The sequence below is a fragment of the Tachypleus tridentatus genome, chromosome 8 (assembly GCF_004210375.1).
Source record: "Tachypleus tridentatus isolate NWPU-2018 chromosome 8, ASM421037v1, whole genome shotgun sequence".
NCBI lineage: Eukaryota > Metazoa > Arthropoda > Merostomata > Xiphosura > Limulidae > Tachypleus > Tachypleus tridentatus.
The window spans coordinates 33,230,492-33,252,584 of NC_134832.1; the positions used below are offsets into that span (position 1 = coordinate 33,230,492).

The 22,093-nt window shown below is 33.0% G+C and overlaps 1 protein-coding gene across 1 annotated transcript in view; it reads left to right on the top strand.

Moving 5' to 3' along the window:
• The window catches only part of LOC143222124 (actin nucleation-promoting factor WAS-like), a 43,237-nt gene extending 21,362 nt beyond the window's left edge, over positions 1 to 21,875 (top strand). The window contains 8 exon segments of the mRNA XM_076448116.1: positions 1,604 to 1,718; positions 11,612 to 11,654; positions 13,440 to 13,605; positions 13,832 to 14,058; positions 14,061 to 14,246; positions 16,042 to 16,134; positions 17,071 to 17,179; positions 20,905 to 21,875. Of these exon segments, the coding sequence (XP_076304231.1) occupies positions 1,604 to 1,718; positions 11,612 to 11,654; positions 13,440 to 13,605; positions 13,832 to 14,058; positions 14,061 to 14,246; positions 16,042 to 16,134; positions 17,071 to 17,179; positions 20,905 to 20,963 (998 nt within the window). The 3' untranslated portion in view covers positions 20,964 to 21,875.
• The last annotated feature ends 218 nt before the right edge of the window (positions 21,876 to 22,093 follow it).

Genomic DNA, 22,093 nt, shown 5'->3' on the forward strand with positions numbered 1-22,093 from the left:
CAGGCTCAAGGAATTCTTATTACCTTAAAATCTCAACCAAGCTACTTCCAACAAAAATAAAACATTCTAATGTGTTGCCACTAATATGTGCAACTTCTTGTTATTGTAAAGTAGACATGTTCATAAAGGTCTGTAAGTTGATCAATAGGTACAGAACTTGAAACTTGTATAGTTAATTTTTAAAATGCTGAACATTCATTTATTCATTCCTTGTCCAATAGTCATTATTTCAAACGTTTTGTCACACAATTTTAAGGACATGTATATAATGTATCATAGAAAAATCAGCTAGTTAAGGAAAATTGGTTAGGCTACAAAGAAGCTGATTTTGTTTTGTAAGACATTCGATTTGGTTGTACTCACATGTACTGCTTAAAAGTGCATTACACTGTCTGTGGCATTTTTCTTGTATTTCACTTGTTAAACTTTTATCTTCTGTAACCATGCATCCATGCCAAGTATTTCACACCCCATTTAAGTGGTCGAGTCTAGTTTGTTGTGTTCAAAGCATTGCTACTGTAGTGCATTAACAGAAATATAGTGCAGTACACAGTTAAAATGAATAAAGACAACACAAACTTACAAAATAATTTTATTTCCCTTGTAATGTGTACTTCACTTGGATCATCGTGTATCTCGCCTCAGTAGTTGTTCCATTTTTTTTTATTATTATAATTAGTGTTCCTTTGGTGAGAATTTTGAGGGAATATCTACTTATCTAATTAATGATGTACATTTCTGGCATGGGTATGAGTGGGACATGGGATTTATTGGCCTTTTTATCACATGCTTCCATTCATCTTCCCTTTCTCGTTTGTTACCTTAAAAAGGAAAAATTATATTAAGACACTAAGTATAACATTCTAGATTTCTGTGGTTCCTGTTAACCACATACATACATACACACATGCAAAACATTTTGTGTTTGTGTGTTCAATGGATAAAAAGACTCTAAAACTTTTTAAACCAGTAGTAGATTTTTAATTTTTTAACTGTATTGTTAATTTATATAATATATTGGGTTGAGGAATAATTCGTGAGCGTTTTTTCAAGTTAAAAAAATATATTCATAAATGAAACACTTTTGCAAAATATTTTGTCATTTGGTAGATAATTTTTTGCTCTAATAGATGGTGTGTTTGATTTTCATATGTCTTTACTTTTTGCTTTCATTTTCAGCTCATCAAATGGAATGTCAAGTGGACAAAATCGAGCATTTTCGACACCATCTGCTTTTCACATTTAATTTCTTGCAATTTTGTTTAAAACAATGCATACTATATACCTAGGTATTACATGAAATAAAGTATCATAATAAATGTTTTGGGTGTAATGTGTTCATGCATTGAAGTATTGTATAGTCTTGCATGTAATGCTTGAATGAAATTATTTAAAAACTCTCACGAATTATTCCTCAACCTAATAAATTAATTTATTTAATTTACTAAATAGCCAGGTGTGTGGATCTTAACTCAGTGTAGATTGAACTTCATTGTAGCCTAGAAAGTTTTTAATTAGCTTAAGAAATAATAGCTTGTTTCAAAATTTTAATGAACTTCATAAGTTAATGTGTGGTACTGACAATCTGTTTTCTGCTCTGTAGTTCAACAAGGATATGAAAAGTCAGATGCATTTTCTGGGAAGTTAAGAATGGGTAAAAAAAATAGAAGAAAGTCTAAGATCACAAAGTCTGATATTGGACTCCCTACCAATTTCATGTAAGTGTGTAACAAATTGAAAAACTTTTGAAATACTACTTACCACCATTGTCTTGAATTTCAGTCCTGTAACTGATAACATTAAATTTCTTGAAACACTAAACCATCACATGCACAAAATTATCTTGAAAAAAATTGATAAATGCCATGATTTGTAGTCTACAGTTAGAATATGATGTCTCTGAATAATGTTTGTTTACATTTATCTCTCTCGAAATAGGCTTGGTCTATGTGATCAACCTCATGACCTCTGTACTCATTCAAAGTCTTTTTAGATTTAATACTTTTAACTTTCAATATATAAATTCACAAAAATTGGTGTCTTTCAGTTAGTAAGTCTTTATCATACGAAAAATTATTTGTAGTGAAGTATGCCTAATAAAATAAAAATTTGTCCAGGAATGTATTGAGTATCTATTTTGAATCATCAATGTGCAAAGTAATTTTCATGTTAAAATTAAAAATGCCTTTCCTAACTTCAATAATCTCAAATTTCCTTTGTGTAGTCCCCCCGAGACATCTTAAATACATTTCAAACATTATTTCAGTGAAACTTTATGGTTTATCTGTTATTTTCTCTACCCTATCTCAAAACAGAATCGGTCAATTTGAACTAGCTCATAACCACCAAAAAAGATAAAAATAAATTTAATTTTAAATTGTAACATGAAACTACATTTGTTTATTCTAACTTTTATATTTATTTATAATTAACGTTTATTGTTTTATTGGTCTTTGAACCTCTCCATGTGGATTTATGTATGTGGTGAGGGGACCTCCCAGAGAAGGTTCTGTACTTTCAGTTTACTTCCTCTGGGATCTAAACATCCACCTGCGAGTTTGCCATGCGTGGTGACCCATAAAGGAGAGGAGAGGATCCTGGTGGTTGAGGAGCCCAACTCCAACACACCACTTTGGCTTTGAATTCCTGTAGATGGGTGGTCTTGGTGTGGACCCCTCTTGAGTCGGTTGGTCCACTTGGGCTTGGATCGCCCAAGTACCATCATAGGACGTTCTTAATGGGTGTAGTGAACATTGTCTGATACTGGTGTTTGAGTGTAGTGCTTACAAAACCCTAGCATCACAGCAGTGACCTTATATGGCACTGTAGTGCATCCCCTCATAAAGCTCCATGGTGGGTGGGGTCAGTGGGCACTGAAATATTTTTTTTTTTTATTATGGATACCCCTCAAATAGAAAGAATAAACAAGCATGACAGCATAGAGAAAAATCTGACTGCTGGCAAATGACCATGCATTGATGACTGTGTATGGTCAAACTCACAACTTAAAATTGTCCCGTGATTTTTAATTATACATTCTTTAACTGAAAAACCCTTAGGGCATATGTCTCCATTTTTTATTCAGAAGGGTTTGGAAGGGCTTGTTAGCTCTCCTAAATTGGTAAAAAAGTTATGGTCCAGTAACATTTTAGTGGACACATCTTCATCACAACATTCCACACTCTTCTTGAAATCAAAGGCCGTTGGGGATATACCCATTGAAGTTACTTCTCATTCTACTTTGAATTCTTCCAGAGGAATTATAGTTGAGAAGGATTTAATGACCATTTCTGAGTTAGAGATCCTTGCAGATTTTACTAGCCAAAGTGTTACAGCCATGTGCCAAATATTACTCTTAAAGACTGGATCATGGAGCCAACAAATATTCCAATATTAACATTTACAACATTGTATCCTCCTACCACAATCAAGGCAGGATATCTGAATTGTAAGGTACAGCCTTATATTCCTAACCCTGTTAGATGTTTTTGTTGTCAACAATTTGGTCATTCGAAAGCATCTTGCCGTGGTTCCTTGACATGTGCCCATTGTGCTGGTAAAGACTATGGTGCTTTTGAATGCCAACTAAAACTGCATTGTATTAACTGTAATGGTCCAGATCCTTTCTATTTTACTTCTTGTCCGAAATGGGTAGAAGAGAAAGAAATACAACATCTAAAGACAATTCACAATATTACTTACCCAGAGGCTTGGAAATTACTATTCCCAATTCCATCTCGGACTTATGCTGCTGTAATCCATTCCAATACTACAGTAGGAGTCCAGACAGACCTTTCCATGCCTCCTACAGAATCCTTAACAGTGCATCTTAATCTAGTACCCTCCAAAATCAAAAACATTAACGAATTAGTGTCAACTTTTATCTCTGTCCCTACTACATCTTTCAGTTATTGCCCAACTTCACCTTGTTCAAGCCCAAGTGTTTCCATGTGGTCTTTCTCTCTTGACACCCCAAAAATTAAACAAACCATTCGTTCATGCCCTCAATCACTGGAACGTATGCCTACAAACACCAACCTGTCAACTTGATCAAGAGCAGGATCAATAGAGGGTGACAGACCCACATTCAGTAAAGAAAAAAAACCAAAAAAAACACGGTTGCGAACAGAAGGTCTCCGTACCATATTCTCCTCCAAAATAAATAAAAATTTGATTGACTTTTATCATCCCAAATGTCTTTCTGTGTAGGAAACATTTTTAACACCTACTAATACAGTAACAATTCGACAGTACTCCTTCGTTATACCAAAATTACAGGTCATGTGTAGGACAAGGACATAGGGGAGTAGCACTGCTGGTTGATCAGCATGTGCCCACTCAGTCCTTGTCATTGAATACACCCTTGGAGGCTATAGCCATCCTATCTACTTGGGTCGTACCATCACTGTTTGCTCTCTGTACCTTACCCCTGGAAAAAATTATAATCAATCAGACCTTGATGCCCTCATTGAGCAACTGCCAACCTCCTTTTTAATTTTGGAGGATCTTAATGGGCATAATCCCCTCTGGGGTGGTTCTGGTATTGATGTGAGGGGTCGTGCTATAAAGCATATGCTCTTGAATCACTACCTTTTTCTCTTTAATACTTGCTCTTACACTTATTTTCATGTACCCAGTCAGTCATTTACTGCTATAGATCTTTCTAGCTGCTCCTCTTCACTTTTTACTTGCTTTTCTTGGGATGTTGACATCAATCCACAGGGTAGTGATCGTTTTCCTATCATACTAAGAGAGATTGGCCGTGGTCAGTGCCACCTGACCTGTATGTCTTGATGAAAGTTGGATCAGGCTAACTGGCCCTCTTTCACTGCTCTCTCAGAACTTGCCACTTTATGTAAATCATTGATAGATGATTGTATTGTCCAAGCAGCTGCTCGTTGCATTCCCAAAACCTCGACATCTTTCTCACGGCATCCCCACCCTTGATGTAATTCTGCATGTTATATAACACGAAAAGCTAAGAAATGTGCTTGGGATAAATTTCATACATATCCCACGCTTTCAAACTGCATTGCATTTCAGCAAGCCCATGCATATGCTCAGAGAGTTAGATGTCAAAGTCAGAAGGAATCTTGGATTAAATACACCTTCAGCATTTCTTAAATCACCAGTTCAATAGTTATATGGGACAAGATCCAGAAGTAGAGTGGACGGTATTCTTCTGCCCCCCTCTCTGTCTTAATATCCAATGACCATGAAGTTGCTGATGCTCAGAGCATTGCCAATACTCTTGGTGAATGTTTCTCTCGTGTATCTATCTCTTCAAGCTCATTCCCTTCCTTCTTAGCTATTAAAAGACGAGTTGAACATCTACCTCATTCCTTTTCGACTGATCATCCCTGTGACTACAAAATTGCCCTCTTACACTGGTGGAACTCAAACTTACGCTTCATTGGTCTGGCAATACATCAGTTAGACCTGATGATATACATTATGAGATGCTACGCTACCTTTTTCCTGGCATGAGAAAGTCTTTTCTTGGTGCCAAGCTACTGTACTCCCTATTCTTAAACCTTGGAAGGATCCAAAGATTCCTTTGAATTACCATCCAATTGCTTTGATGAGTTGTCTCAGTAAGATTTTGGAGAGGATGATTAATGCTTGTCTTGTTTAGTTCCTTGAATCAAACAACCTTCTCTCACCCAATCAGTGTGGGTTCTGAAGACAATGCTCCATGATAGACCACTTAATTTGCCTTGAAACATCAGTCAGAGAAGCCTTTTTGAAGTGACAACATCTTGTTTCTTTTTTTTATTTATTTAGAGAAAGCTTATGACATGGCAAGATATGGCATCTTGCTAGACCTTCACTCATACGGATTGCGTGGCAATTTTTTTATTAAGCATTTTTTAATGAACCACAGATTCCAGGTCTGTGTGGGCTCAACACTTTCCCATTTTTTCCCACAGGAACTTAGAGTCCCTCAAGGCTGTGTTCTGAGTGTCACACTTTTCATTATAAAGATTAATACCATCAGTGAACAGCTACCCCCTTCAGTTGCAAATGGTCTTTTCATTGATGACTTTCACATGTCAGTCATCAAACGTGAGGTTTATTGAGCGGCAGCTACAAACTGCAATCAATCATATACTTAAGTGGACCACAGTAAATGGTTTTCAACTTTTTCTCCCTAAAACTGTTTGTGTACATATCTGCTGTCAACAGGGTATTCATTCCAGATCCAGACCTTTGTGTTGATGACATCTTACTTCTGGTCGTCCTTGAGACAAAGTTCTTAGATCTTATATTTGACTGTAAATTAAACTTTATTTCCCATATCAAACAACTTCATGTCAAGTGTATAAAAGCACTGAATATCCTCTGTGTCCTCTCTTCCACCTCTTAGGGAGCAGATCGATACTCCATGCTTAAAATTTATTGTGCCCTTATCAGATCCAAACTTGACTATGGGTCTATGGTTTATAGTTCTGCCAGAACCTCAGCACTGAAAATGTTGGATCCTATCCACCATAAGAGGCTTTAGCTTTGCTCTGGGGCCTTTCATACTTCTCTAGTCCAAAGTTTGTACGTGTAGTCCCTTGAACCCCCTCTGTGTATTTGCTGTTTGCAACTGTTTCTTATGTATGTTTCCAAACTTCATTCTTTACCACAGCATCCTACTTGAGGTTGTGTTTTCCACCTTCAATGGGCCACACTTCCTTATAATAGAAAATCTGCCATTGCTTCTTTTAGCCTTCATATCCAGGCACAATCAGAAAAATTAGATTTATCTTTGAATAGCATAGCAGTATCCAAAGATTGGCCTCTTCCACCATGGCTAATTAGTATCCCCAACTGTGACCTATCTTTGAGTTATCTGAGGAAGGCAGATACTCCTGATTGGAAATATCACTCCTTATTTGCTGAACATCTTTCAAAACAATCCATCCATACCCATATATACAGATGATTCAAATTCAGGTGACACTGTAGGCTCTGCCATGGTTTGTTACAGTTCGATTGTAGTACACAGAATTCTCTTTACACTTTTTGTGTTCACTGTCGAATTTTATGCCATTTTTCTTGCCCTGAATCATATTGAAACTATGCAATATATGAATTGTATGATCTATACTGATTCACTCAGCCGTCTATTGGCCCTGACATCATTCCATGTTAGTTACCATCCTATTCTTATCAATATCCAAAAAAAAAGTGGTCTATCTCTCTCTATCATCTATCTCTGTCCAGTTTTTGTGGACATGTTGGTATTCATGGGAATGAGCTAGCTGACAGAACATCAAAGTCCATCTGCTCTGGCTCTATCACAGCTGTACCTGTTCCATACATGGACTGTGGTCAAGGTATCAAAACCCGACTGTACATCAGTTGGTGGTCGACCTGGAGTGACCAATGAAATAATAAGCTTTTTCAAATCAAGTTTTCTTTAGCTCTTTGGCCATCTTGTTTCTGTAAAGATCGAAGGGTCGAAGTTGTTTTGCATAGGCTACGCATTGGTCTCAGTTTTTTAACTCATCACTTCCTTTTATCTGATACTGATACATCAATGTGTTGTCTGTGTGGCATTCAGGTCACAATCATGCATATATTATTATCATGCCATTGTTACAACCAAACACGATGGAGCCATTTTAAACATTTTTAGGGTAGATTTGCTCTCAACATTAGCCAATATCATAGGTGATACTGCTCACCTCACTCATGTTTTTTTCATTTTTAAGAGGCATCAGTCTTTTTAACTTAATATAAGGGTTTTTATTGGACTATACACTGTTTTAGCATGATTTCTTTTACACATTTTAATATTTATTTTGACCTGAATCCAGGACTGTAAAAGCCAACTTCAGGTGACTGACAGCAAGTTTGAACTTAATGCATCTAATTTTAAATAACTTAAAAAAGATCCCTATTTTTTATTTGTTACTTTTATAATTATACATAAAGGATAAACATGAAAAACAATAAATAAAATATCTATCTAATCTTTTACTAATTTGAGTTAACCCTAATTTTTTATACTACGCATAATATTGCATTTAATCATTTTTATTTGAATAAATAATGCACCAAAAAAATAAAAAATAACGTGCAAAAAGTGAACAAATTCCCTTACCTCACAAAATGTCCTTAGCAAGTGCAGCAGTAATTCTTCAGATTTACAACGCTAAAATTATGGATTCGATTATCCTAGGTGTACTCAGCAGATAGCCCAATGTGGCTTTGCTATAAGAAAACACACTCCTCAAAATATTTTGACTTTCTAACTCTGCTACAAGAGTCATTACAAATTCATCCCAGCTAGTTGTTAACTTTCCCATGGGAACAATGTTGGTACTCTGAGTGTGAAATTGATATTTAACCATTCATTTGATAGATGAAAACCTTGAGTTTCTATTGGTTATAGATAGTATATAATTAAATATAAGAGAGAACTGTTGACCAATTATAAAATAAAGGATGCAACACTTGGGTGTGGTAGGACAGAGCCTGATTTTATATTCCATAACTCTGTAATCAAACAAAATTGAAGGTTATGATGAATGTTGTATGCCTGAGAAATGATAATTCTATACAGAGTAATTTAAGTTAAATTTTATACTTTTTCAAAGGGTGGTGGATAAAATAGGGATGATGACATGCTCAGAGAAAATGTTAAGTGTGTCACACCAGGGAATATTCAGGATTTTAAAAAATATTGCCTTGTAGAATTAAGAACTTAAAACTTCTATACCATTAAAATATAGATTATTAGCTATGATCTTATGCTGTTCTAATTATTATAACATAAACAAAACAATTTAATAAAGTTTTTAACGTAAGACATTAAAACTTTGTGTCATGCACAGTAAAGGATACCCATGGTGATAGAATTAACCCTTTCACTGTGGGCTCTGTCTGAAGGACTGACTTCTTAACAGTTTTGTGCTTACTATAGTTTTCTTGCTATAAATTTTAACACAGTATGCATATATTTACAATATGGAAGGTTACTGTTCAGCATAAAGCTTTCATGCACAAAATATCAGTATTTTTTAACTAAAATTTGCTCATTCATTTTTTCTTTTCAAACATTGACTATCTGACATGCAGAGTGATTTTGATTTTATGGTTAAAAATACCTTTATACGTGAGAAAAAATGGACGTTACTCTCATAGCAAAAGAATTAAAAAAAGAAATAGTCACTGGTAAGTTCTTACTGAAGTGATGCTTGTAACATAAAGTTGGAAATAAAGACAGAAAATAATAATAACAGGTACCATTTAAGATGTAAAACTGTCTTAATGTTAAACTGACATTGGGATCCAACCAAAATACTACAAAAGTAAGGAACACAAAGAAAAGAATTACTAAAGAACAAACACCACTAGTGTTAACTAAATGACACCCTTAGTGTAATCTACAGGTGAGAAAAATTATAAAAAGCACTAACCACAAAATCTTGAAGTAGCATCATGATATAGAAGTGTTGCCAATCGTAGTTCTTACAGATACGTAAGTGTGAATATATTGCTGAGTAACCATGCACAAAATGAGTGAAAATCATGCATTTCAAATTCCCTAATTATGATTGGCATATCCTTATTCACAAATGTGTGAGAAGAATATTTACCATTTTTCTCGAGGTTATGTAAGAGTTAAATTATAAAAATATCAAATTTATTTTGTAACTGGATTGGGGTGGTATACTAGGGCTTCATAATATTAGTTTTTATGAAGATGACTGTATATTAATTTCTGCATAACTGTATTATTAATAGGGTGTGTTTGCCAGATATGTTTTTGTATTTAAGTTTTTGGGTTGCCACCTAAATAATTGTTAAAGACACCTTACTTTATGTATAAGGTTTGTATTGAATAAGATAAATTTTATGCACTGTTGAAATCAGAAGATTGTTATACCCAGTGTTATTGTAGAAGCCCAAACAAGTATTTGAAAAAAAATGTTTCTCTCCAGATAAGTGTCAGCTTTGACAACCAAGTTACTTGTAATTTTAATAAACATATAAAGCATATTATATCTTTTAACAGGAAATACCTTTAATAATTATCAAGTATTTCAAGGTTATAAGATCTATTAAAACTTTATTCTTTGAATCTGTCTCTACCAATGTGGCTTTGAAAGTGTTTAAAGCAAGACTGGTTGAAGATAAAACAAAATCTACAGCTCCTTTACTGAAGAAAACATGCACACTGTGTTCGATTGACAATATATTCACTGTTATAATGAAAGTAGAGTGGAAATTGGATCACCAATTAGTACTGTAGATAAATTCCTAAACTATCATTCACATAAAGCCAGTTGTTGAAGCTTAACTTAGAGATTTCATAGCTCTTATTCTAACAAATCTGACAAAAATAAAGGAAATGTAGCACAAGCCATAACAGACAGTGGACTTGTATTTAAATTAATGAACAAAATCAAGTAAATTCTTATAAATGTATGTGTGTGGGGTTGTTAATGTAATGGTCAATCCCACTGTTCATTTGTAAGGAATAACCCATAAATTGGTGGCAGGTGATATTCACTAGCTGCCTGCCCTCTGTGTTAACACTTCTGAATTAGATATGGCTAGCACAGATGGCACTTCAGTAGCTTTATGTAAAATTAAGTAAAGAAACAAATTGATTTCCCATGGTGGACAGAGCTTGGACAGCCCATTGTATTGTTTTTTACTAAAAATAGAACAGTAAAAACAAGTGACTCTTTCTGCATATTAGTTATTGGTAATTGCATAGTTTAAATATTAGTTGTATAGAAAATGCTTTAAAAGTCAATGCAAACCAGAGATGTATGAATAGTTAATTTGCTGGCTGCAGATTGGAGAGATTAAAGTTTGAACCATAATGTTAAATATGTTTCACTTTCAACTGTGGGGGCTTTTGAGGCAGTGGCTACAACCGACTGCCTCTTCTTTTTCTGATCAGTAGCTCAACATTTGTGATGACTTATGCATTGCTTGATATTGAAAATAAATAACAAATCTACCTGTTAGAGATGTTTTTGAATAGTCTAGACATTGAACTCTGTGATTCAGAAATTAAATACATTATTTCCAGTCACTGGAACACATTTGAATTCATACAAAGTACGAATAAAGGATTAAGTTAAAAATCAAAGTTTGCAAGCTTGTACATTGTAGATTTACTTGGTATAAATACATTTTTACTCTTTCATCTAAAAGAAAAATATGAAAGGGACATTGATTAGTCATGTTGCATTTTATTTAAGAGGAATATTTCAGACTGCTAGTAATTTATAAACAAGCAATGGATGTAAAACACTTGACTTTCACATTCCCATTTCTTATTTAACTTAAATAAGACAGTATAAAATAAGCAGTGTTCTAAAAATTAAGTAGAATGTATTTTAGTTTTGTGCAATCTTGAAATGTTTATTTTTGCCATATGCATTTTGTAGTTGCATGTTTTTGTTTATAGCACTTAATACATTTTCAGTTTTGTTTGTGACTTAATTTGTTTCTTCAGGTAGTGAAGACAAGTTGTAAAAATGTTCTATTCAGCTGAAATTTCATGTGAATGACATGTTTTTTTTTCAGCAAAATCATAATTTTTCTTTTATTTAATCAAAGTATTTGTTGTGTGTGAATAAATTGCTGTGTTTTTCAGACACATTCAGCACATTGGTTTCGATCCCAGTACAGGATTTGATGTAAGTTTGTTTTCATTATTTCTAAGGTGGATCTAAAAGTAACTGTCAAATTACTATCATAAGTTGAGTTAAATACACCTTTGTAATATTTATAGGTACATGTCTTCCTTAGTCATTTTTATTTTAGATAGTTCTTCAAAATCTTTATTTTCAAAATGGAATTATATAGATTTTTATTATGATGATTTCTGTGTATTTGTATTAGTAAAATAAAATAAAAAAATATATATATAAAGTATTAGTTTGTTATAACTTAAACAGGCCAAAAAAAATTAATTAAACAAAATATGCTGCACTAATTGAAAAGATCCTAGGGTACAAGCTATAATGTGTGATAATAAAATGTACCCTAGGTTTTGGAGGTCATTGCAGCAGTAGGACCCACATTGCAGTGGAGATACACCATCTGTCAATCTTAACCTCCAATCACCAGTCTCACATAAGAAATAAAAGAGTAGCAATAGATGTGGAAATTAGGATAGTGAGATGTGAGTGGTCAAGCCCACAATGTCCAACATCTATTTTACCCTTCATTTTACTATAAATGAAAAGGTCCCAGAATCAAACCACAATTTGCAAACTATTGCTTTTTCCAGTGCCAACTATGGGTATGTTAGATCTATGGTAGTTAAGAGGAGTTACATAACTGACTAGTTATGCTTCCTTTAGTTTAGTAAATAGACCTGGCACAGCCATGTTGTTACAGCTCTCAACTTTCAACCTGTGGCTTATGGGTTCAAATCCCCATCCCACCAAACATGCTCTTTCAGCTGTGAGAGCACTATAATGTAATGGTCAATCCCACTATTCGTTGGTAAAAGATTAGTCCAAGAAATGGCAGTGGGTGGTGATGACTAGCTGTCTTTCCTGTAGTTCTTCTGCTAAATGTGGAATGGGCAGTACAGATAGCCCTCATTAAGCATTATGTGAACTTCAAAAGAAATCACATCCTTTGGTCAGCAGCTCTAAATTAAGAATGGTCATCCATGAATTTTTGGAAGCTGAATTTAGCTCATTTTGTAAACACAGCAGTGTACCAACTATAGAAGTGAACATTTTATCTTGTTGAGAAGTTTAAAATTTGATACTGTGACATTTTGAAATATACGTAATACAGTAGTAGATTATAAATAGTGATAGTTTATATCTGTTACTCAAAAAATACAAGAGTATGTAGTAAATTGGAGATGAAGATTAAGTTGCCTCAATTTTGTATAATATTTGAAAGTTCAAAAGTGGTAATGACCAGGTTTTTACATCTTAGTTTCTTTAACAATATGTATTTTTCTTAATGTGAAGTAATTAGTATTATTAGCATTTAATCATTCTTGTCAATCTAAATAATAAAATTCAGTGTCTGTGTGTCATAAATCCTTCTTGGCTGCTGGACTCATCAACTTCTAAGTGGTGCCAAACAAATCATCTCAGTCCTGATGTTTGCACAAAGGTAAAACATTTTAACCAACCCACTTAAGGAACATGGATATTTTCTAAAAACACTTTTGCAGGGATTTCCCCAAAAGTGAACCCAAGATTTGGCATTGATTTACATTAAGAGCATCTATTAAGTACTCCCAATTACTGTTTGTAATTTGATTAAAGAAATTAAACTTTTATTGTAGTGGCAGTGATAATTAAACTGAAAAAGTGGAAAATGGTTGTTCAAGGTTGTCCATATGTGTCACCTAATTTCTTCTAAACCACTTTTTTTTACACTGGCAGTGCAGTGTGTTTGCATTTTAAACTAGTTTTTAAAACATACACATATTGTTTGACAACTTGCAGCTAGATGGTAATGTCGACGAAAATCTTAAGGAATTCTTCAGTATAGCTGGAGTTTCAGAAAAGGATCTTCAAGACAATGATACACGCACGTTTATCTATGACTTCATTGAAAAGCACGGTGGCATAGATGCAGTACGAGCAGGCAACCAGCCGAATCCACCATCAAGTAAGTAACTTAGTTGTTCTATTAGTACTTATTAATTTGTTTGTGGTATGTATACTTGTGTGTACAAATAATTAATACAGGTGTAGAATAATTTTTATTAGAAGTAAGTGCAATAAAAGTGTATTTATTATTTACCTTCTGTATATATTTTGAACTATGGTTACATGTAATATATAACAATCTTGCTTTTTAGGTCACAATCAAATACCACAATTCTCTTTTGTAGGTATACCTCCTCCCGTTCCTGCAAGAGATCCATCAAGCACGCCAACTCTGGCCAGACCACCAGCTCCACCAGTTCTGTCGAGTAATTCCTTAGCTCCATCAGTGCACTCTGTTACCTCCTCTCCTTCTCTTACTAGAAGTATGGGAGCACCCCCTCCACCACCAAGCAGAACTCCAGGCCCCAAACCTCCCCCAGCTGTAGCCAAACCTCCCCCTCCTCCAAGTTCTGCTCCCCTCCACCACCACCATCCTTAGCTGCAGCCCCTCCCCCACCTCCTCCTCCCCCTCCACCACCACCCCCTCCTCCTCCAAGCCTTCCAATCAATGGTACACATGAAGGAGGTGGTAGACTACCTCAACCTAGTGACTCTCGAAATGCCCTTTTAAATGAGATCAGAAAAGGAAAAAGTTTACAGGTGAGTTTTGCATGCCTTACCTTAAGAGTTTGATAATAGTGAGAGATTGTATTATTAAATCCTTTCCCAAATACTTATAAATAAACTTTTAAAATTTAATTAATTTGTAACAATAATTCTACTTCATCACATTTTAGTTCAAAAATGTTCCAGAATTGCTGTTTTATTTAACCCTTACCCATGTTGTAATTATTTTGCACACAGTCGCATATCAACTTTGAATTTAATTTAAAAATATAATTCTCGTTTTACAGTTACTTATTCAAAAATGCTGCAGAAGAGATATTTACATCATATAATGATTATCCATTCTATTTCTTAGAGAAAAATTAAAAAACTATCCAATATGTTATTTCTTTCATATCTTCAGGTGTTTGGGCCATGCATTTAATCTTGGTTGACTTGCTCAGATTGTAACTGTGAGGGCTAATTTTTATGCCCTGTTACCATAAAAATGTATTCTATTCTATAGGGTTTCGAGTGCACTGTAAGTGTGATGCTTAAATTGCATTATTCAGTCATTTGAGAATTAATTGTGTATGCTTTTGGCTAGTTGTCTTCTCTATAATCTCTCAATTCAAAATTAGGAATGGCTATCTGCAGATGGTTCTTGAATAGCCTTTTGTGAAAATTGTAATACAGTACAAATGCCAAAAATACAAGTGTCTGAACCTTGAATGTTGACATTAATCTGTTTTTGAAAATATTTTTGTTGGACTCTTAACTTGTATTTATTTCTTCCAGTCAGACTTTATCATTTTCATTTAGCTTGACATTTTCTCATGTTCCTGCAATTTTTATACTATGAGCTCATTGGTTGAATCCACATTTAATTGACTGCCCAGTGGAGCACTGAGATGTTTGACTTCTCTTAGCTTTAAAAAGGGAATAGTCTGTAAAGCCAGTAACTAACATTAAGGGAGGGAGCTTAGGTTTAAAACTATTTAATATCAATCACAGTAGCTCTAAATAAGTTACACTTTTTAAAGTGATGGCATTCAGCCTCTTCGAAACAATCTTCCAATCAGTTAGGTGACAAGAATTTTTTATAGTTTCTGATAATGTTCTTTTCTACCCCTAACAATTTTTTTTTGTGTTATGTGTGTCTGAAAGCTATCAGAATCTTTTGCGTCAAAACATCAGGTAAGGATAGGTTAAGTGGATACAGTGAACTAAGACCCATGATGTCAAGCTCTTTTATCTTTTATACTGAATATATTGACAAGTTTATTGTATTCAAATAACACACACAGTTACAAGAACTCCTTAGTTGTTGAAAGAAACAATAATTTTAAATATGAATTTATTTCACCCACATATAGTATTGGCAAAATATCATATTACCACACTTTACAAACATAATGATAATACCCTATTGAAAGGAAAGATCAGGTACTACTTAATCATTGGTGACTGTTTAACAGTCTTACAATGTTTCTTTTCATTCTAATGAACAATTTAAAAAACTGAAATTAAAGATGAAGGAAATTATTTTTGTTATTTCACGATGGTGTTTTTATGACAAAGCTGCGGTGTTCCTTCTTTAAAAATTATACAGACGTTAAATCTTTTTTTGAATGTAGTGTCAACAAGTTATTTAAAGTTTCTACCAAGATTTGTGCAAGTTGGTTTAAGCATTTTCTCTCTTATAACAGAAAGAACAGAGATACCTGGTTTGAAAAAGGTTAATGAGATGAAAACAAAGAATTATTTTGTAAGAAATTGGTAGATTGTCTGTGATAATTTGTTTACTATTTTGTTGTTTAATACTTTAGGAATAACTTATCTCTTTCAGCATGTTGACAGTGATTCAGATTCTACAAAGAGCAGTAGTGACAATAGAGGTGCTTTGTTGGATCAAATAAGACAGGGTATTGAACTGAAATCGGTAAGTACGTACTATATTTTGCATAGTGTTAGTATACACTGTTTACTTTTCGTACAAGATGGTATTTTGAATACAAATTATTGATATCAACTGTGCTTTAACTAATCTGGTCTCAGGGGGGTATTTGAGCAGTGATCTGATAAAAGAGATTATTGAGTCCAGATTCATTGATACATGTATTTACTTTTTCTTGGACAAGACCAGGTCTTATAATGAATCTGGCTTGCATTGGGAATTAGACTCTGCACGATTTGCTTAATATTTTGTCCCTAATGTGTAAGAACACTACTGTGTTATGTTGAGTCAGATGAAACAGTTTAATTTCTTCTATTGAGTTTGTCTCTGAATAACTTTTCTTTTATTGTCAGGATAAATATGTATAACTGTTTTCTGAAGGATAAAAGTTCTAGATGTGACAATAAAAGAAATACGTGTGAAATTAAATACTGCATTTTATAATGTATGCATTTTATATAGTAAAACAAAAGGATGTTTCTGTGAATTGTTTTTAGATGATTACTGCTGTTTATGGTGGTTGAAAAATGTGGATTTAACACACCAAGAAATATTACCTCAAAAATTGAAGTTATTGTTATAATAAATATAGATATTTTTCATACAGGTTTTTTTTGGTTTAGTGCCATTTTAAAATTTTTATGCTATAAATACAAAACTTTTTTAAAATATGCATATTTTGAAGATATTGTTAAAATATTTGTATTTTAAGAATAATTAGAACTTAATAATAAAATTTAACTTCATGTTTTTCCCATAAAAAAAGCAACAAAAGCATATAGATACATTGGAAATTAAATTCTTTATAACGTGTGATCAGATAGGTGACTGACATTTATATTATTAAAGCATGTGAAGTTTATTTACTTACTCTTAGAAAAACATCTGGAATAACCATTGAAAGTAACTGTTCTTCTCAAGGTTACAGAACAACCAAGACCTAGTTCTTCTCCATCAATTCCACTGGAAGGTCTTGCAGGAGCTTTAGCTCGAGCTCTACATGAAAGATCTCGGGCAATTCACCAAACAGGTTAGTGTCATTAACTGATTTGTGTGATTTGTAAACTATGTACCAAATCAGCTAATATTTAACAACTTGAGTTCTCTCTGGGTTTTAAATATCAGCATATTTACATTTTATTATACTTTGTGATTGTTACAACTCATGCCACAAAAACTTAGGTCATTTTGTTTTTGTAGAACTAATGGTAACAACAGTAAATAAAAATAGGCCAGTTATTAAGACAGAACCCACAAAAGTTTTGCATAAGTTCCATGATTTTTACCTGTAAAAGAACACATGTATTGATATTTTATTTTTTTTAAATATTCCTGCCTAGTATAAAGTATTGGCTGGTATTTGCTAAGAAATTATCACTTAAGAATGTAATTCTCAAGGTTTCATTTCTTGTTTGATTTTCCATTTTCTCTTTCTGATCTTATGAACAACTACAAATAAAACTGAGCTTTGAGAAACATTAGATAGAGTAGGTTATAAACTACTTACACCAGCCAATAAAGTGGTATGAGAAGAAATATAAGAATCCATGTCCAAGTGTTTAGATGTTACTTCTGAAAAAAGGAGCAATAGAATTTTGTGAAAAGTTTAGGAGATTTGGAAACAGACCACAAATCTGGGAAAGTTTTATAGTTTTTTAGACATTCTTTTCATTACCTAAAATGTTTTTACATTAAAGTTGTTTGAAATGGGTAGGAATTTTCTTCTATGAAAAGACCTCAGGTAAGCCTAACTAGGTTTAGAGAATACAGTAGTGATGGCAAAATATTCTGATGACTCAGATCCTTATCTACTGAATATTATTGTTAAGCTTATAAATTACAACTAATGTAGGAAAAAAATTATCAAAAAAATGTTTATTAAATATAAATTTATCTCAGCCAAGAATATTATTAACACAGATATTGGTACTTGGTCAAAACTGATGACCTTTTGAAAGGTCAAGTTCCAGGACTTATAAATAAATTGTTGATAGTTTACAACTTGTTTTTTATGATCTGTAGTTAGAAATGGTGACTAATATAATGAGAAAAATGAGGTATTAAAAAAATTGTTAACCCTTAAATGGTGGCCATCATCAATTGATGCTGATACCCACAACATACCTGCTGTTTAAGGGTTTATGAATATGTGTCAAGTTGAAACTGGATATGTAAAAATGGAGCTTTCTGATCTACAATAAAAAAACTCAAATTATTCAGATGAAAGGAAGTGTCTTTAATATTTTTTAAAACATTCTCTCAACAAAAGTTTGAAAATTTCAAATATACACAAAATGATAGAAAAAGTAAATCAAATTATATACACTTTTAAGCCAGAGCTAGATACAATTTTAGTACTCGTCTTGCTATGACCATGAAGTTTTGGTTGAGGAAAAACATCAAGGATATCAGTGACATCCTATCCAGCTTCTTATTAATAAATTCACCAAAATTCCGGTGAAAATTTTAATTTGTAAAATTAAAAATTTTCTACATTGTTTTGTGTTACATAAACTTTATTTTCTTGTTCAGAATATAATATTTTGCTATATATAAAATTGAGGAAAATACTAGAATGTTTGATATTGGGTGTAAATGTACTAGTATAAGTTACAAAATTTCAAAAGTAGTACATCAGAGATACCAATATATCACGACCTGAGAAATGTACTTAAAGTTTCACACAGCAGCTTAAGGAAAATGAAACAAGTTATAAAGTATCAACATGCTGATTGTAAGTACTATCTGCTATTGTCATTATAAAGTATGTATTTTACAATAATATGTAACAGGTTTAAATCAAGATATCTGCAACTTCCAGTATTGTCTGATGCTGGCATCTAACTCCATGACTTTCCTTAGAAACTGTAAATCAAACCAAATGCTTTTCTGCCACTGCAACAAAACTGGCACAGTCTAATTTGCAAATAAACATCATTATTTTGGTACATAATGCAAAATTGAAAGCATATTAAATTGGAGAGTGTGCATCTGTTCATCAGCTATTTTACAAATCCAGTATATGGGATTCATTCTAATCACTACCATTTTTCCAGCTTTCATACTCATAGTATACATGCATACTTTGCAGATACGAATGTTGGTGGTAATACATTGGATTTAGTAGGTAATTGGCATGGAGAACCTCCATATAAGAATGTCTGTATCTTATCTTATTCAGACCTTCCTCTTGGTTTCCATTGTGTAAATTGATAAGAGTTTTATTTCCCTTCACTATAATCTTATCTTTTGTAGCATTTGTTTTCATGAAGTATTTTCTAATTTGTCTAAAATAGTTTTGAGTTTTCTGTAATGCAGTGACTTCACACTCCCATTCCCAAAGGATGTCATGTAATAGCCAAGTACATCATGTACAAGTAACAAGATTGTATATATTTCAGTTTGTAGCATATTCATAGTTGCTTTGATGTCCCATATGTTTGTTTCCTTTTCAGACTACTGTTTTGGTTCAGTTCAGAAATATATCTGAGGATCCATTTTGGCATAGAATCAAAACACCACCAAAATATTTGTATCTTTGCTGATGAGGATGGTTTATCTGGTGTTGGCTAAACCTACAACAGTATAGATAATCTGTACATATATATTAGACTCACACATGGCATGTTACAAATCCAGCTCTCTCAAGCAAATCTATCAGCCAATGTAAAAATTGTTTATTAACTTAGTTTGCTAGAAAATACTCTTTTTTCTTGCAGTCATAACCATAGTCCTTACAGATTGCATATCTATATCAACATAACCTCCATCATGTCTCAGATTTATAGCATACTCTAGTGGAGTCATCAGCATAGCCATCAAATGTACAATGTTGTCCACATCAGCGTGTAACCAAACTGACATACAAGTCACTAATAGCATCATATATCTGCTTTTGAATTCTTTGTAGGAGTGACTTATGGTCAAGCACAATGGTACATTCAGTCCAGGTTTATTTGTGCTACATGTACCATCAAGAAATTCTATATTTTGATAATCACTTGAATTTTGAACACTCACCAATACATGAAGCCCCATTCATTATTAAGTCCAGTAGAATTAGAAGTTTATTACACATTCTTGAAGTGTTCAACATGCATAATTATTAAGGGTTGTGTATTTTGCTTTCTCCTTACCAACATGTGAAACTGATATACTATACAATTTGTGCTTCAAGTTAATCCAGTGTAGGACTCTGAAGTTTACGTCTCGTGATAATCGACGATCACAAAGGTTTTTACATTTCTTGTTACTGATGATGTTTGTCACAGAGCTCAGCATGTGTAATGCAGATGATAGGCCTTTGAGTATGTTGTTTACTGATTTATTAAGACTGCAATGGCTGTGTGGTTACTGCAGTTTCAGATGGAGGTTGAAAGATGTATTGGTCACATGTAGGCTAGATAGTTCTTAAGATTCTTTTGTCTCTATAGAAATACATTATTATTGGTAGCTGGACATAAGTGTTCGCTTGTAATTGCTATATACCCATTTATTAAAAGTATTGATATTACATCTAATTCAATTTAATTTGCCTCTTTCAAAAATACCATATTTTCTTTTGTATCAACTCATATGTCCCATAGTTCCAATGTCCAATAAAAAAGGAATATCAGGTATTTGGTGAATGAACATTTGGTATCCAGACAAAACAATTACGTCTCTCATTAATGTAAGAGGAACTTTTAAAATTGTGGTAGTAATTTATGGAAACTGTCCAATTTTGATCTTAAACGAAATGAGCCTTTCTTTCAGATGAAAGTGACAGTGATGAAGATGAAGAGGATGATGATGATGATGAATGGGACTGCTAGGAGGTCTCTGTTCTAACCCTTTATTAAGAAACAGGTGTTCTTGTTTCAGTGTTGTATCTATATACTCACTTAGTGTTATCTTAAAATAAGTCTGTTTTTACTTGGAACGTTGAAATATTCAGAGTGTATGGATAAATTAGAAGTTACCTGTTTCTTGTAAGTTAGGAGGAATTTTAGCCTTGTAATTTTGTTTTAAAGAAGGAAATTTGATTGTGTAATTAAAATGAAAAGAATCGAATCCTTGTGATGTAACATTAACAAATCACTGGCTCTGAAGTGAAGAGGTAATTTGCACACTGAGGAACTAATCACTATGTTCCTGAAAGAAAAGTTTCTATACAAAGGTAATTTATATTGATTTATAAAGTAAACTGTAAATCTTAGTATGTCTTGTAAAGTTAGCTGTATACCATAACGTAAGCTTCAATTTATCTCTGTGTAAGTGGTGTGTTTTCAATATTTTGGGTCTCTCTCTGAGTCAATTAGGGTAAATCATGAATTTATAATAAGAAATAAATAAAATTTTCAAAAGCTACAATGTGAAAAAATAAGAATTGTTTCTGTTTTATTTAAACAAAATTAGATGGATAGGAAACAGGTTGTGTTTTTTGTATTTAAGGTAAAACACCAGAGGTAATTAAAAACAGATAAAATTTCTTGATATTTAATTGTGGATATTACAATCTAAATGATTTTAATTATGAGGACACACTGTTATCTATAATATTGTATTATCAGAGCTTTGCTGAGAAGGGTTACTTGCTACTCTAACCTTGTTGAAACTCAGATAAACAGTGTCTGAGAAATGTATCCAGTTATTGCTTTTACACCATTTGGTGACATCCTTGTGTTCTGTTAATATCCATGTTGTACAAAATAGTCATTAAAAATGAATAATTATTGTTCATCAAATAATAGCAAATATGTTTTTGTGCACTTAAAATCATTAATTTGTAATATTTTCTGCTGAAAAGTTAATGAAATTAATTGTTCACCACTGAAAAGATGCATTTAGTTTTATTATCAATAATTAACTACAATAAATTTGTTTAGGATAATTGAGTTTTCTTCTTTCTTCATTTACCATTTGTACTATTTTTAGTTTTATATATGCAAAAACGGCTCGTTTG